This window comes from Papaver somniferum, unplaced genomic scaffold (genome assembly GCF_003573695.1).
Source record: "Papaver somniferum cultivar HN1 unplaced genomic scaffold, ASM357369v1 unplaced-scaffold_19, whole genome shotgun sequence".
Classification (NCBI taxonomy): domain Eukaryota; kingdom Viridiplantae; phylum Streptophyta; class Magnoliopsida; order Ranunculales; family Papaveraceae; genus Papaver; species Papaver somniferum.
This window is the reverse complement of record NW_020628818.1, coordinates 11,501,914-11,519,207: the sequence shown is the minus strand read 5'-3', so window position 1 is coordinate 11,519,207 and position 17,294 is coordinate 11,501,914. Positions and strand designations below refer to the sequence as shown.

The 17,294-nt window shown below is 36.6% G+C and overlaps 2 protein-coding genes across 2 annotated transcripts; both read right to left on the bottom strand.

Moving 5' to 3' along the window:
* Positions 1 to 299: 299 nt before the first annotated feature.
* LOC113338240 (probable pectinesterase 15) lies at positions 300 to 2,115 on the bottom strand. The gene is made up of 5 exons (XM_026583695.1): positions 1,672 to 2,115; positions 1,421 to 1,592; positions 1,079 to 1,285; positions 736 to 986; positions 300 to 632 (listed from the first exon to the last, which is right to left on the bottom strand). Exons 1-5 carry the CDS (start codon positions 1,962 to 1,964, stop codon positions 428 to 430), a joined length of 1,128 nt encoding a protein of 375 aa, XP_026439480.1. The 5' UTR covers positions 1,965 to 2,115; the 3' UTR covers positions 300 to 427.
* Positions 2,116 to 2,666: 551 nt separating this feature from the next.
* Positions 2,667 to 8,976, bottom strand: LOC113338747. Its single transcript, XM_026584135.1, has 18 exons — positions 7,104 to 8,976; positions 6,947 to 7,018; positions 6,649 to 6,853; positions 6,463 to 6,562; positions 6,071 to 6,166; positions 5,890 to 5,971; positions 5,730 to 5,789; positions 5,533 to 5,585; positions 5,277 to 5,443; positions 4,795 to 5,008; positions 4,657 to 4,714; positions 4,486 to 4,542; positions 4,154 to 4,399; positions 3,957 to 4,021; positions 3,768 to 3,824; positions 3,592 to 3,685; positions 3,135 to 3,275; positions 2,667 to 3,053 (listed from the first exon to the last, which is right to left on the bottom strand). Exons 1-18 carry the CDS (start codon positions 8,715 to 8,717, stop codon positions 2,943 to 2,945), a joined length of 3,492 nt encoding a protein of 1,163 aa, XP_026439920.1. The 5' UTR covers positions 8,718 to 8,976; the 3' UTR covers positions 2,667 to 2,942.
* Positions 8,977 to 17,294: the final 8,318 nt, after the last annotated feature.

Genomic DNA, 17,294 nt, shown 5'->3' with positions numbered 1-17,294 from the left:
AGGACAAACACGCAGAAATTAGATTCACAAAGTCCAGGACAATTGAGAAAACATCTCTAGCAAAAATACATAAAAGAATTGGAGACGAAGAGAGTTATTCAAGTGCAAATTTATTTCTAATGCGCAACATAATGGAGACACTGCAAATAATTTTTCACTGCATTGTTTCTCTCGGGGTTTATATTTGTTTTTGCCTTTTTTTTGTTCATTTTATTTTCTTACATATCAAATAAGTTATTAGTTTAGCAATCATCTTATTGATTTTTTTATTTGCAAATAGAGTACCATACTCACTGATTTGTTACCCCTTTTTATGATATTATATAGTATAAAAAGCGCATTTGATATTCCAAAATCAATGAACAGACCCGTGCATCGCACGGGTGATAAACTAGTACAGTTAAAACACACCCAACAACTCGTACAATTAAGAAGAAGCCAATACAGTGTTTGTTTCATTGATATATGAGTTTTTCCCATGGCGCCCAAGAAGAAGCCAGTCATTTCCTTGGATGTACGAAACATCCAAAAATGGATTCACTTCGGATTGAGTCAGTTGTTTACTATATGCAACTCTAGAAGAGAAGTTCGATCCTGGACCAAAGCATTCGTATTCTCCAAAGAAAACAGTCCTGCAGAAAATTGTATACGCGACATTTATACGAATTCATATTGTATAACTAGATTATAAACAATGAATTAAGATACGTAGTAATTAGGATTTAAGAAACTGACTCGTCTCTAGAAGGATCGTTCCAATCATTCCATCCACCGGAGTATACAACGTCTGACATATATGATTTAGCAAAGACAACGGAAGCATACGGACCCCAAGCTCTTCCCAGCCAAACCTTTCCTGCCCCGCCAATCTTACAGTTCACAAATGAAAAACCTGATTTTTCTGTCAATGTTTGCCTTCCTTGAGCTGTAATAGATCCACTTATACCATCTGGAACTTCCTTTGCTATTGAGTTGATAGTACAATCCTGTTTATATATTGAAATGCATACCATTGATTATAAACAAGTTAATTGTCTAGGACGTGTAAAGAAGAGGATTAATCTCATTTTTGTTATACCTCATAGAGTGATCTAGCATTACCAAAAATGAAATCAATTGATCCTTGAATGAAACATTCTTTAAAATAATGCTTTCCTTGATCGTCATAAAGTGTGTCTTGTGCACCATAAAACCCACAGCCGTAAAATGCAGCTTGATCTCCTGATACCTTGATAGCTAATGCTTGAGCCCCAGCAACGCCAGGATCCGGAGGTGGAGCTGTATTCTTTTCCATTCAAAGTTGTCAGATTGAGAAAAATGAAATGTTAGGCACAACTCGAGAACACCGTGCATATTTGGTTTAAAATTCAATAAGCGTGTTGAAGTTGGTACCAAGCCGAATTTGATTTGAGAAAATTACCTGAAAGCTGATATTATAAGCTGTGAAGTTTGAAGAATAGATGGCAAATGTGGAACTATAAATTGTCCCTCCAGTGGAGTTTGCAGTGTCATTCCAAGCAATGGATGTGTTGCGATAATCTTTACCTTGAAGTATCAAATTCGTTTTCTTAATTGGGATAACCACCTTCTCCCTGCCTCATTTAGATACATTAAAAGTTTGCATTTCATCTCTACATCAATAATGAATAATAGTAATACATCAATAATTACCTGTAAACGCCAGAATCAACAATAATAAGCGTTCGAGTCGGGCTATTATCAGGAACAGCATCAACTGCTTTTTGGACACTAGTAAAATTCCCACAACCATTCAAATTGACAGTCAACACAAGTGACACATCATAATCAACCATGAGACTCGTTTTCTTCCATTGAGTATTACCGCATTTAGTTGTACGGCTTCGGTGATGACGATGATGATGATGCGAACCATGGTGTCTAGATGGAGTAGTGTTTCTTACAAGTGAAAAAAACTCTTCAATACCAGCTAACTTAACCACCATATTAGCAATGTTTGTGGCTCTTTGTATGCTACTACCAGGGGAATGGAAAGAATTGAGAGCCAATAGAACGGATATTAAGGCAATGAAAAGAGTTGAGAACCAGAAGCAAATGTTTCTTTTGCTTCTTCTGGTACCCGCACTGTTGCTGTTATTCATATTCCGTTACTAATGTTATGACATTATTTGCTCTAGGGTGAGAGATCTTTTTATATGGATGGAGTTGGTGTGAGAGACTTTTCACATGAGAGGAGTTGTAATTAGCGTGAGATGTAAGAAATACTATGTATTACACTTGAGAAATTCATACACATGTTACTAAATATATACAAACTTTGTCTAGAAAAGTAAGTGGAAGGCGGTGGTGTGAGTTAATCAATGTATTCAAAATTCAAAAGTGGAGATTGGAGGATCCGTAAGCAACAGAGCAAGGATTTTAAGTTATGATGAATAATGGGCAATGATAATGGGGAGGTGTGTTGCTTTAGAGAGTTTCTTGACTTAATTTGAACAAAATTCAACATAGACGGTGTGCACAAGATTAGATTAGTTCTACTTCCAGGTTTTAAGTACAAGATTCAATTTCTGACTGTCTAATACTAACTAGAACAGCAAATACCAACATTTAAGATACCTTTCCGCTGGTCCATTGGGTACTAGACAAGGTTACCAAGTTTACAGAATGTACAAAAAATACGGAAGGAATTGGATTAATGGATGTGATTACCAGGGATGAAATGAAGAATAGAATGTAACAAGTTCTGTTTACAGTGGTTGAATGACAATGTGATTCTATTCCTAAATTCATATTTTATCTGCTGCTACCACTACCTAAGAGAGCCTGTTCAAAAAATGATATTTCCACTACTGAATCTATATGAAATACTTCTGAATCTATTTCTTGTTAGACCACCCCGACAAAATTCTACTACTATACATCATTGCAACAAAAAACTTGGCTGTACAAAATATATACTCCAATCAGCTTTTCTTTGGAGATCTGTCAATAATACGACACTTCGGCACTGCCTTTTGCAGCACAGAAGTCCCTTGAAAGATGGCCATCTGGTAATCCTTCTTGTACTCTTTCAACTGTAACAACAGAGACATGTTTAGAGATATAGCAGTGTCAGAGGAAAAAAAAAAGGAGCCTAAAATAAAACCAATACTGACCTTGTCATCACCAACTTTCTCGAAACCAAATCTGTCTGTCCATATGGATTCAGCTTCTCCAGCAGATGGAAGCACCAGGTTCTTCACTTTCAAGAATCCCAACAACCTCTCGAGGCAACAAAACAGTGACTGGAAGTAGCCCTGCACAGAAATAATAGAGAATATAAGAACAGAATCCAAAAGATCTTACTGAGACCTGTTCATGTTTAAAATCTTTGAGGATTGGACGAAAAAATGATATTTCTCTTTGAACAGTGAGAATAATGATTTTACGGATGCACCTAAAAGCCAACAGAAAAAGCACCAGCTATCTAATATTTTAATTCCTCAGTGTCTCTCTCATTTGAACACCACAACCTTAAGTATTGTAGTCCGCATCTAGCCGAGCGAATGGGGGACAAGAAGAAGAAAAGACAGAGAATGGAAAGAAAGGATGCATCAGAGTATCAGTCCTAACCTGTCCTTGATGATCACTACTCGTCGCAACTAAAGGAAGCTCTGCTACTTCCTGCCCAAAGATTCGAAGAATTCCAGCTGTTACCACGGAAGAGCTGCAAAAATAAGACGACATTTCAGGACAAGATAACTTTTACAAACTAGCACCAAATCCAAAGATGAGTAAACGATCCTTACTTAATGGTCAATACTGCACAATACATCCCACCATAGTCTTGGACTTTGTTGTTCCGTCTGTAGGATATGCAAATAGAAGAATAAATATGTCAAATTCAGATTACTGTTACATAAATTAAACAAAAAGGAAGAATACTGAAAGCGGCATGATGCGTGATGGATAGAAGACAGCCAAAGATTCTTGCTCACCCATATATCATGGCTGGGATAAGGTCACGACCTGTGGTTGCATCAACAATAGGGTCAAAGCGATCCTGAACAATACAGAACACGTTAAAAGCCAACTGTGACTTGGGGTAATTATTGACATCAATCATGTAATAAAGAGGGCATATCATAATCACAGCACTAAAAAGAGTATCATGGTACAGCTAAAAATTACTCACATGAAAGATTGCTAAAGCCTTTGAAAGCAGTGATCTACTGTCAGGAGAAGTTGTCTTGCCACTAAGAAGCCTCCATCTTACATCCAAATCTCCATCTATATTCAAACCTTTCTCCTCGAGCTTCTCCTTCACAACAGCCAAAAGAGAGTCTGGAAGCCTCTCTGATCCACGAACGATCAATTTCTGCAAAGCAGTATGAATTCTATTGCAGTCCGTGCAACAAAACCAGTCCCCTTTCGGCAGTTCCTGTTAAAAAAAAAAAAAAAAAAAAATCAATAATCTACAAAAATAAGAGAAGTACAAAAGGGCCTGATAAAGTTCGCCTTGCACACCTGTAGATCTGCCATCTTGTGATCCTTCAGGCACCCAACATGATATTCCTTCTGGCACTGATGAAAACATGCAAACTGAAACTAAGGACAAGCTAATCTGTACACACGTGTGAGAATAACTGATATGTGATGATACATAGGGGACTCTACATGCAAGAGAAAGATACACACCTGATCGCAAATTATAACTGTACGTGGACCAAACTCAGATTTGCTAAAGCCAGTCGATCTACAAGAAGGTAACAATTGTAAGTCCAATCTTAGAAGATAAAAATCTATAAGTCTACTTGATAATAAAGCATGTCTTACCGGCATAACGAGCATCCACCACCAACTTCAGGTTCTGTAGTTTCAGCGATTCGTATACATCTTTTGGTTATCTGTTCAATAACATCAACTCCTTCAATCCTCCCGGCTGCCCAGGCATTGGCGTTACTTGTACAATGGTTTTCTCTTTGGAACATACTCACGCAATACGGACAATACCAGTCACCACGAGGAACTCGCATCTCTCCAACACAGTCTGCAACGAATAACAGAACAATCAGAACTGGATAATCTTTCATAATGTCACCCATAGGTCTAAATCTGCACAGTTAAGACCAATGATGATCCATAAGCTAACAAGTGACATCAACAGCATTACTTGTCACAGATATCTGTTTCATTTGTCGGTGTCACAGCTGCTAACAAAGTGCTTTACTACATTCTACAGATTTTTATGGAATCCTCAATAAAAACTGACGCAAGCAAACCAGTGAAAATTATCACAAGCACGGAGAAAAATTTACCTCGGTGAAAGGCCCTAGGGCATCCATCACAAAGTAAAAGATCACCAAAATCTGTACAGATGCCACACAGGTCATCATTGTAGTTGGAAACAAACTTCCGAGATTTCGAAAGAGAAATTGACAGCTCATGCAGTGACACCCCGTTTGACGTATAGATGTTTAGGTAACTGAAAAAGAAGAAAGAAACAGAAGTCACAAAAACGAAAAAGGTCAAAGGAAAAAGACGTCTATGAAACAAATTACATGATCAACTCACGGTTTGCGACGTGAAGCCCAACCAGCATGAGCTTCAAAAGCAGAAGGGCTGACCTGCTCATTCAACAGAAAATTAAGAATCCAAGAAAAGAGAAAACAAATAAATCACACAGAAGCGTAAATCTGTTATCCAGTCATTTTTTCCCCTCTTCTGATTCAATTTCAAAATGTTAAAGTTTAGGATTAATCAAACTGTACCTCAGTGTTGCAACAACGACAAAATATGCTAAAACCCTTTTTGTACCCCTCCAGCAGTTTCTGTCCAACAAAAGAATGAACCTTACAATCATATATATACAAATCTATTAAAAACATTTTAATAAAAGAAATGAGTGAACCTCTTGTAATACTCTAGTACCTTTCCATTCATGTAATATGCCAATTCAGTTCCATCAGGTAAGCCACCTTCCTCAAACACCAACTTATGCAATCCCAGATCCCTTGAGAAAAGACAACACAACAAATATGGTTAATAAGCAATAATTAACAAAATGCAACAAAATGGATAGTCAAATTAGACAAGAGAAAAAGATACTCACTTTCTTGTTATCTTCCCTTTAACATTACTTTTCTTCTGTGACGAGCTATGCCTTTGAATACTTTTCAAGGACTTTGGGGTCACAACTGACTTTGACCTAAAGTAATCCGAGAATAAAACCATATCAACAACGAACCAATAAAAATAATAAAACATTATAGTCTTCATAAATCATGAGCATAAACATTTATAATTTTATACGTATAATAGAAAAAAGAACTTTATTGTTACATAAAGTAACCTGACATGAGTTATACTACACTTCTCTATCAAGTGACCCGAATCTACCCATTGGTATTCTTCATTTTCAAAAATAAAAGAGAGAACTTTAAGTTTTTAATTATCCTTTTGAGACCTAACATCTCCAGCACAATGCTATATGAACAGTCATACCTCTCATCACCAGTTTTACGAGCTGGGCTTGCACAAGATCTCCTGGCTTCCAGGCATTTATTGCATACTTGCACAACCCTTTTGGGTCCAGAAAGAGGTCCTACAGATAATTAGAGTAACAACTTTTTAGTATGATGCTCTTAGTGGAAATGTTAAAACGAAGTAACACTTGTGACAGAAGCTCACCTTTACAATACATACAGGTACACGTGTTTTTCACGTGTGCAGTGGAAATTGCACTTTGAATTGTTGCCTTCAGCTTCTCCAAGGGAATATCCTTCAACAAACCCAATACTTTTTTAAGGCTGCTACCATTCTCCAAGTAAATGTACTCCTCAGGATGTTCCTTTGTACCACCTGCATGCTGCTCGAACTGGCAAGGTGTAACCACCTGAATCAAAAGAAAAATGGTTTTAGCCATCCACTAGTCTCTTGATGATATTAAAAGAAATGTACCAAATAACAGAAAACAGGTAAGCCTCACTTTTTCCCCTTTGCATAAGATACAGGAACACAAAATACCAAGCTCTTTTATTGTTCCTCCAAGCTCTGTTGTCTGAAAAAAATATCAAACTAGTTTCAGTGAAAGCAACTTTATTAGTCAATGCAGAGCCGACTAAAGTGTGGTTAAAAAGGATTACCTTCTTTCCCGGAAAGGCATACTTTACAACCAGTCCCTCGAGCATACCAGTCTCAAATAGCTCCTTGACATTGGAGGGAGACTTGGTGAAGACATATTCAGATGTATCAATTCTTTCCTCCTTAGGTTTCAAAGCAGAGCGCGTAAAACGCCTTGGCGCTTCTTCTGACACGCCAAGGTGTACTTCATTACTGCAATCGATCACTTCAAGCTCTAATTTAGGTTCCAAAAGTGAACGAGTAAACCGCTGCATGGACTTCTCAGGAGTAACATTCTGCTGTTCATAAATTCCATTGATCCCTGCAGGCTCTGCCTTGGGTTCCACAAGTGAACGAGTAAATCGCCGCATAGGTTTCTCAGATGGAACATTCAGTTGATTACTTATAGGGCTCATTACTAAATCCTGGTTAACTTCCAAGGCTACACGAGGAAAACGCTTTGTAGATATACCAGCTGACATATTTTGCTTTATGGAATTTTCGGTGACCGCCACTAACTGTTCCTTGGGTTCCAGATTGGATTCCTTGACTGTAGAGTTTTCGACCTCCTTGGGTTCCACAAAGGATTCCTCGACTGTAGAGTTTTGGACTTCCTTGGGTTCCAGATTGGATTCCTCGACCGCAGAGTTTTCGACCTCCTTGGGTTCCACAATGGATTTCTCGGCTGTAGAGTTTTGGACATCCTTGGGTTCCAGATTGGATTCCTCGACCTCCTTATTGTCATCCATTATCAGATCATCTGCCTTAGTTTCCAAAGCTGAATCAGGAAAGCAGTTCCCAGGTTTGTCCAATGAAAGAAGCTGAGGGTCAGAATTTTCAGGGATAACTGCTACATGTTCCATACTATCTAAACTGGGTTTACCGGCTGAAGTTATTTCTACCTCCATATTGTCATCGTTTACCATCTCATCTGCTTTTTGATCCAAAGATGAACAATTTAACAGCTTGTCGGATGTGCCAGTTACAGTATTTTCTATGCCATTCTCAGGTGTATCCTTTAAACCCTTTTCTACAAGGTTCACTGGTGCCAGCTTTGAAATTTTTGGTGCCTCCTTTTCAAATGCCCCTGCTGAATCCTTACCTAGCTCCTTATTGCCATCCGTTACAGTCTCCACCGTCATCGAGTCCAAAGAAGAACGAGTAAACCGAGTTTTAGTTTTCCCAAGAGACGCATTACCTTTTTTGTAGCTGATAACTTCTGTAGCTTTCAGAGCTGAACGTGTGAATCTCCTTGGTGTATTCAACAAATCAGTCTTCACTATTTCCTCATCATCAACACAGTTGAACTGAGCATTCTTCTGTTCATCCCCATTCTCAATGTTACCATGTAAATTCCCATTCTCAACTTCACCCTCCTTTGAAATTAGGGTTTCCTCATTATCAGAAAAAATCTCTTTTTGTTCTTCCTTAGGGACACAAAGTTTAGCTCTTTTCTTACTAGATTTCCCTAAATCAACAACAGAATTAGCTTCTTCTGCTTTTCTAGCCCTAGTTCTACCTAAAGACCCAGAACATTCAGATTGGGCATTCATAGCAAATGCAAATTCACGTTTCAATCCAGTTCTTGGATTCGATGATAACACCTTAAATTCTTCAGTATCTCTACCTTTAGCCATCCCCAACACAAATCAAAGCATTCGAATCGCAACAAAGCAAAAAAAAAAAACACCCCCAAAAATAAGAACCCTAAAAATTAATACAAAGTGAAGTTTAAGATTCAAACCATTGAAATCGCTGATCTTCAACCCTAATCACCAAACGGAGAGCGATCGTAGAACTTTTGCGGACAGATCCAGAAGAAATAAGATAAAACTAGGGTTTCAATTTTGGGTTCCAATTTTGGGATCAAGGAGGGAGAGAGGTCAGAGGTGTGTATGTATGGCAATACCGAAAATAAGGAATGTGGAAAACTCTGTCTTTTTACTCTCTTATATCCCGAAAATACCCTTAATTCGAGCTCTCATGGGACCGACTTTTGAAGCCAGAAATTAGAAGTCATAAAGTAGTACCGGATGGGTGTTTTAGTCAGTTAGGTTTATTAGTGGTAAATTCGGTAAATATGGGAAGTTTCTTTGCATTGAGAAACGGAGATGAGAGAGAGACAAAGAGGGAAATTTAAAACGGCGAGAATTCTGGTAAATATATAGATCAGACAATAGGGAAAATGTGGGCCAGGTTTATATTTGCTACGTGTAGGGCTATAAAAGGATGTATTATGATGATGTATTATTGGGGTGATGTATTTGTGTAGCATGATAACAAAGAGGGCGGGAAGTTGTACATTGAGTACCGTTGGGATTGGAAATTTTCAAAATAGGACAATTAATAAGGTCATTAAAGTTTTAAGCATGATTTACAGGGAGTCACACCATGTTTGTTTACTCCTGACTTATCTGAGTCGTCTGGATCTGAATCATCTGGATCTGAGTGAAATCACCTGACTCATCTGAATCTGAGTCGATATGTTTGTTTTGAGTCAGATCTGACTCATCTGACTCGGAAATAAGTGAGTCAGTGGTTTGGTCCCATGAGTCAGGGGTATTTTGTTACCTGACTCAAATGAGTCCGAGTCAGGGGTTATGTCTGAGTCATAAGTCGAGTCAGATCTGACTCAAAATGGAAAACAAACGGTCTGACTGCTGACTCGGTCCGAGTTAGGGGTTGACTCAGATTCAGACGTCGAGTCAGCTGCAAACAAACAAGTTCTCACTCAAGCGGTGTACGACCACATCGCCAACCACCACCCACGGCTGCGAACAACTACTTTAACACTGAACAGGTAATGGAGACGAAGTTCACTGAACAGTCGATGACACTTATGTATTTCACCATATGACACATGTTGCTGCAAGAAATTCTAGAGTCTACACAACAACCAACAAAATCCGAGTCAAATCCAAATCTTCATAGGCACCGAATCATGTACCACCGACTGCCGATATAGTCCTGTCTCAAAGACACAAACAACAAATCATATAGGTCGGATAGAACGTTTCAAAATCACAATGATTAAAAATAACTCTTTTTTTTCTTTACTAAGAAAGGAATAATACTAAGAAAGAGCTTAAGTTACTGTGTCATACTCAATCAAGGATGTTAACCATACTGAAAACCAAATACATAAACACACTAGAACTAGTATTATATGCTTTTTGGGAATATGACTACAACTGTAGGATTCAAAAGAAAACTATACAATCACTAATGATGGGATTCGTTAACCATTTTATAGCAGAGACTTTCCCATTTAAAGAAGCCACCACATTGTTGTTGTCACCCTCTAATTGAAGATGTCGAATGTTCTTCTCCTTTGCCCAAATAATAGCCTCCAATGCCCTAATGCTTCGGTTTTCTCCTCATCTAATGCCACAAATGGGATACTTATTGTTCCTCCACAATAACCTGTAGAAGATCTCAATATTAGCCTGACTCCACATTTATTGACTCAAATGCATGCAAACTAGTGATTTTAGATCATTTAGTTTTGATCGATTGTCCAAATCAAGATCAAAGAAACGGTCTCATCTAAAGATGTTATTGTATTCCAAAGAAAAAATGGGTTGATCTAAGAGTACTAATCAACTCATGAATCAAAAGGTTTCTGGTCACACTTGCAATCCTATTCGTACTCGAATAGATCTATCTGTTAAATCAGATCCTTCAAGTAGTGGCTTACAGATGTGTGAAACCTATTCTTGGGATTTTTCCAGAAAAGAAGATGTCTGAAAACATCAAGATAGATCTTGTTCCCTGTGTAACATTGATCCATTGAGGGCTCACTTCAACAACTAAGTTTGTTGATCGGAACCTCCTCAAATTTGTTCTCGACTTAAATAAATGGGGAAGTTCTTAAAAGAGCACCAGGGAACATTTAAAATGTATAAAATCTATGTTTGATCTATCTGCATCATGAACAGCTTAAGTACTTCTCTAAAAATGAAATCTTTCACCTTTTAGAGTAATACTTTCGGTCCATACCAAGAAATTTCGTGATAAATTTGTACAAGATATATTCGGACTCTCTTGACAATAATATTTCGGAAAATCTTCCTTGATTGTATTTCCGAACTTGTGTATATCCACATCTGCTTTAATCAAATAAAATACCTTATTAGGTTTTTCAAAACTTGGAGACTAAGTTTTATTTGATATACAAAATATATTAAAAACCAATTCTTCTCTCTATAATTAGATTGCGGTTCAAGATGGGTGAAAATACTACTGATGTTGATTCTCAATTATAAAAGCTTAAAACTTATCTCCCCTCTGAGATTAAGTGTTATTTCTCAAAAGAACAGAAGAGGAATCAATTATCTATTGAGCTCATGTTTATGCTAATACGAGATTTTGAAATTGCTCGTGAACAATTGGAAGCCTCTGTAAAGAATGAGGAGCGGCTCGAGTTATATCTTTTGAAGATGATTGTGGAAGTGAATCTTTTGAACAGGCGACTCAATCAGTTGAAAGAAATGAGGAAACTCAAGAACTTGAACACCGAAGAAACCTCAGTGAACAATCAGAAAACCTCTAGGGATTAAGTTATATACTGAGATACTTGATCCAGAAAATAGACATCAATGTGTTTATTTATTTCGATATTTTTGTATAAGGTCTATTTTCAATAAAACTATCAATATTATTATTATGAATAAAATTATTATTTTATAATTTTTGTTTCGTGTGATAGTTTCCGATTGCATAGCCTATGTATGAATGTTTATATTTTTGCTATGTGATCTCGGATTTATGGGATGTCTGATTTCAGTTTTTATTAACACTAATTAATATTCGATCTCATATGATGTAGCCCTTACGATTTGTGTGGCTTTTTGATTTAACGGGATTAAGTTCTAGCCCATGTTGGTAGGCTTTATCAAAGGATCATAAGGAATTCCGATTGAAACTCATATGTTAAAAGTCCAATATGTGGATAATCAATTTATGTTTACATAAGTTGTGTTTAGCATAACATATGTGTTTCGGGTTTAGACTTTTGTTATTGGCACGCATTAGTTAAATCCGATTCAACCTTTCTCTGGTAAAGATTGCTTTTGTTGTTGTTCTTTTGTTCCTGCGAGAGGATGACAGCAAACAGGGGGAGAGTTCTTATTGAACTGGTGCTTAATGATATATCTTTCTGGGTAAAAGTAGATGCGGAAATTGAGGTAACGACTTTATTTGTTAGTTGATCTTTTTTCCAATTTGAGAAAAGCCTGTTTATATTTCATATATTTTACTTTTGCTTAACAAAATTTATATACAATTGATATGTTCCATTATTGTGTATGGATTTGCTTTATATGATTCAATTGTTTTCGGTTAAGAAAAACTGTGTCAATTTATTGGCTTATGATTTGGTATCTTCTTTATTTTTGGGTATCAAGTGTTTTTGCTTAACGAAATTTGGTGCAATTGCGGTGTTGTAATGTATATATTTGTTTCAATTGCTTCCGGTTAAGAAAAATTGTTAGAGCATTGCTCGGTCGAACTCGCATGCGTTGCTATCTCAAGCATGTTTGTCAATGTTAGTGATCAAAACTATAAATCTTTATTTCTAGTCTATTATAGCTAAGTCTCAGACTAGGATAGAAAGTGTAGTTGAGCTAAAGGACTTCATGGCGATTCATCATACAAGTAGAAGAACTACTCAAAGAACCGGTGGAACTTCTCGACAAAAAGGTATGTGAAGACTTGAACTTATCTATCACTCAAAAGTCTATCTACTCTATCTCCTACTCTTTGAGACAAGAAGTCGTATGCTATATATATAGACTGGATTATACACATTTGGTATTTCGAGCCGAGTGTACCTCGCCTATCTATATCTCGAAATATGTGTTGGTAAGCTTTTTGCTTCGATCAAGTTTATCTTTACCATGTGAAGAAAGTCATTATATGTTTCAATCATCCTGAAATTTGCTTTGACGAGAAATGGTGTAACAACTATATAACGTCCTCTAAGAATGTTTCAATGATTGAAATGAGAGTTTAGATTACATAACCAATGGTGGACATAAGCATTGTTGTGGAAACACATTTATATATAAGTCCTATTCCTTGAACCAAAGTTTGCGAACTTTGTTGATCAAGAGAACTGGAAGAATGGCGTGAGCCAAGTCCGCGAACTGCCGAAGTTCTCAAACCCGAGAATTTCTGCTGGAGATGACAAACTACTTAAGTGAATCTAAGTCTGCGAACTCAGTCTGCGAACCCAGTCCGTGAACCGGCGAAGTTCTCATACCCGAGAATTTCTGCTGGAGTTTGTAAACTCTGCCCGGTAACTTAAGTACGCGAACCTAGTCTGCGAACTTGAGAAGGTTATATATCTGAAGATTATTTCTGAACTTAAACTTAAAAAGACTAAGGAATGCAGTTTGCAAACCGTGGCTATAAAAGTTCATGAACCGATTCAAGTGAATCAAATCATCTTTGCTGCAATTGTGTCTTGTGAAGTACATAAGATTTCCTTGCAATTGAACAACTCTCTAACTAGTTTATTTGAAGTAATTTGAACTAGTTATGGTGAAGAAGAACATGGTTGATATGAAATGCTCATATGGCTAACCTTTTGGTTAACTGTTTTTGGACCAACAAGTGCATACGTTTGGGTACGGTTAACAAACCTAGAAGCATGCATTGTCATGTGTGTGTGTAACAAGCTAAGTTTTCGATATAACAGTTGAGAAATATTAGCTTGAATCTAAATCAGGTTTTCATCTAACGGTGAATATTGAATGCTTTGTTACTAAGCTAACATTGATTGCAAACCCTGATTTGAAAGACTATATAAAGGAGACATCTAGTATTGTGCAAAACTAATCCCCACACTGATAAGCATGTATATGTTACATTTTATACCCATATTTATATTAGCTATGATACAATATTTTAGTTACTAATATGCTATTTTAGTGCTTTTGTAGAAATTACAAGTGAATTCGATCATCCAGCGAATAAACAGCAAAATGTGATACTTAATGGTGTTTGCGACGAAAATGGAAAAATCTGGTTGGCCTGCTACTTCCATATATCAGCAACCACAATGATGAAATGTGGTTGGCCTGGTATTTCCATGTATCAGCAACAACAATGATCAATTATGCTGGCCTGGTATTTCTATATATCAGCAACACTTATTATGTTGGCTTGGTATTTCCATGTATCAGCAGCCAGGTTGGCCTGGTATTTCCATGTATCAGCAACCACAATTATGAAATGGGGTTGGCCTGGTATTTCCATATATCAGCAACCACAATGATGAAATGAGGTTGGCACGGTATTTCCATATATCAGCAACCACAATGAAAAAAATGACAAAATGTAGCTGGCCTGGTATCTCCATATATATCAGCAGCATAAAATTGTTTCATAGGCGAGGCACAAACGCAGCAAATGAATTGAAATCAAAGTGGGGTTGGCACATGCAAACTGAAAATGGGAGTATTTTATCTTTATTACTTTATTACAAATATATTCCACTGGGAAAGATAATTTATTTGCCATTGAAGAATTGATTGAGGAATATTTACACGTGAGATTATTTTGGAAATAAAGTAACTCTTTCTTCATTTGGGAGATTTTGGAAATAAGGAAATATTATTATTTCATTGGAAGAACGAGGTGGCAATACTATTTGGGGAAAGATATTGATGACGACATCAACTTGCATGCAAGATATTTTCATAGAATAATTTATTTTGATTCTTTGATTAATGAAATAAAATAAAGGAAAGGTTATAAGAAGGGGTGTCGACTATTTGAGAGGAGAGCCCGGCCACAGGGCCGTAAGTAGAGAAGGGTTTTGAAGTTTTGTTTTCGATTCTTCATTTTTCATTAGCTAGAGTTTAATTTTAATATGTTTATGGATTTTGAGAAATCCATTTTTAGCTAGTGTTATGTTAGGGTTTAGGTAGAAACCAATAAATCGTGTAAACTCTATATTTATATGCTCAATAATGATTTGAATGACTAGTAGTTTGTCTTCATATAGCTTGGTATTTTATTGTTCATGTGATTTCATTGATTATTTATGCTCTTCAATTGATATGGCGTGCTTTGGTTAAATCCCTTGATGTGATATGCTTTAGGATTGATAGGTAATACTTTAGAATCACTACTCTTGAAGTGAAGAAAATTACAGCAGAGAAACAATATTTGAAAATGCATGGAATAGGTTTTTAAAGATTAGTAGAGTTTGCATAATTAATTGGTGGAAACCGAAAATCCTAACAACCTTCTATCATTCTGTTTATCGTTAAATTTATTTATTATTTCATTTTGTCTGAATTTCTGAAAATTCTTAAAAACGTCATATTGTTGATTAGTTATTCTTGGTATTACTTAGTAGTGGTATCTCACACTCCTCGTGGGAACGACCTGTACTTTCCATTTTCTACAAGTTAGACGTTGTGCACTTGCAGTAATATTATTGTAGGTTTTCGAGCCTACCAAGTTTTTGGCGCCGCTACCGGAGAGTGGTTGCAAAATACTCTCTAGTTTATATCATTGTATATAGTCTATTTTTAGTTTTTGTACATAATTTATTTTTCTTTTTCTTTTAGATTTTACTTAGTTTCTTTTTACGCAGTTTGTTTGTTTGATTTTTTTTTAGGTACCTTAGTCTGAAGTGATGCGGGCGAAAAGCAAGTTTGTACTCGGCAAGCTTTTGCAAGAGCCACTTGGAAGATACATTAGAGGTTTGCTTAACTCATTTTGGGTATGGTTTTGATGATGATAGTGTTATTTGTGAAGTCAATTCCTTGTTAGACTCTGCACCGTTGCTAGACACTAATAAATGGAACCCCAAATTAGAACCTCTAGTTTTGTCCGAGTCTCGACTAGTTCCATCAGTCGAGAAAGATCCGACCTTGACCCTTAAGCCATTAAGTTCTGAATTTTTTCGTCTTGATGATATTAATAATGAAACCGTTTTAGATGATAATGGGTCTATGAGTCGTGATTATTGCTCCATTAAGCTCTTGTTTCGCGAAAATTATTTCAGCTGATTTAGAACCTGATTTAGAGCGTGTTCCGCCAATAAAAACTGTCAAACAATCTGAATTTGTTGCTTATGGGAATGATTTACTTATCCCATCTATGCATTATTTGAATATCACTTGCAGTTTTCGATTGAGAATGAATTCACATACCGTTTTGGAGGTTTATAGTGTTCACAGGGACATATCTTCAGCTGACCGGATTAGTTGGGATGATCCTCAACTTTTTAGACTCTATATATATGATTGGATGTCTACTTTGGGGTACCAACCTCACCTTGTTTGAGACTACATGTTATTGACAAGTAGGGAAACAAATATATTTCGCTTCATGGGAGTCAACCCATCAGATTTGTTCCCTCTACTCTATCTCTTATTTTTATTGTTTATTTTTGTATTTCACATCTTAATTTCTACGTTGGATGACTCAATTACATTGAGGACAATGTAAATTTAAGTGTGGGGGAGTGGGTAATTATCGATATTTTGCAGGTTTTCACTTTTCTTAGAATAAAAAAATAAAATAAATAAAAAATCAATTGCATAATATCTCTGTTTTGCTCGAGGACTAGCAAAATATAAGTGTGGGGTGTTGATAAGCATGTATATGCTATATTTTATACCCATATTTATATTATCTATGATACAATATTTTAGTTACTAATATACTATTTTAGTGCTTTTGTAGAAAGTACAAGTGAATTCGATCATCCAGCGAATAAACAACAAAATGTGAGACTTAATGGTGCTTGCAACGAAAATGGAAAAATGTGGTTGGACTGGTACTTCCATATATCAGCAACCACAATGATGAAATGTGGTTGGCCTGGTATTTCTATGTATCAGCAACCACAATGATCAATTATACTGGCCTGGTATTTCTATAAGCAGCACTTATTATGCTGGCCTGGTATTTTCATGTATCAGCAGCCGGGTTTGCCTGGTATTTCCATGTATCAGCAACCACAATTATGAAATGGGGTTGTCCTGGTATTTCCATATATCAGCAACCGCAATGATGAAATGAGGTTGGCCTAGTATTTCCATATATCAACAACCACAATGAAAAAAAATGACAAAATGTAGCTGGCCTGGTATCTCCATATATATCAGCAGCATAAATTTTTTCATAGGCGAGGCACAAACGCAACAAATGAATTGAACTCAAAGTGGGGTTGGCACATGCAAACTGAAAAT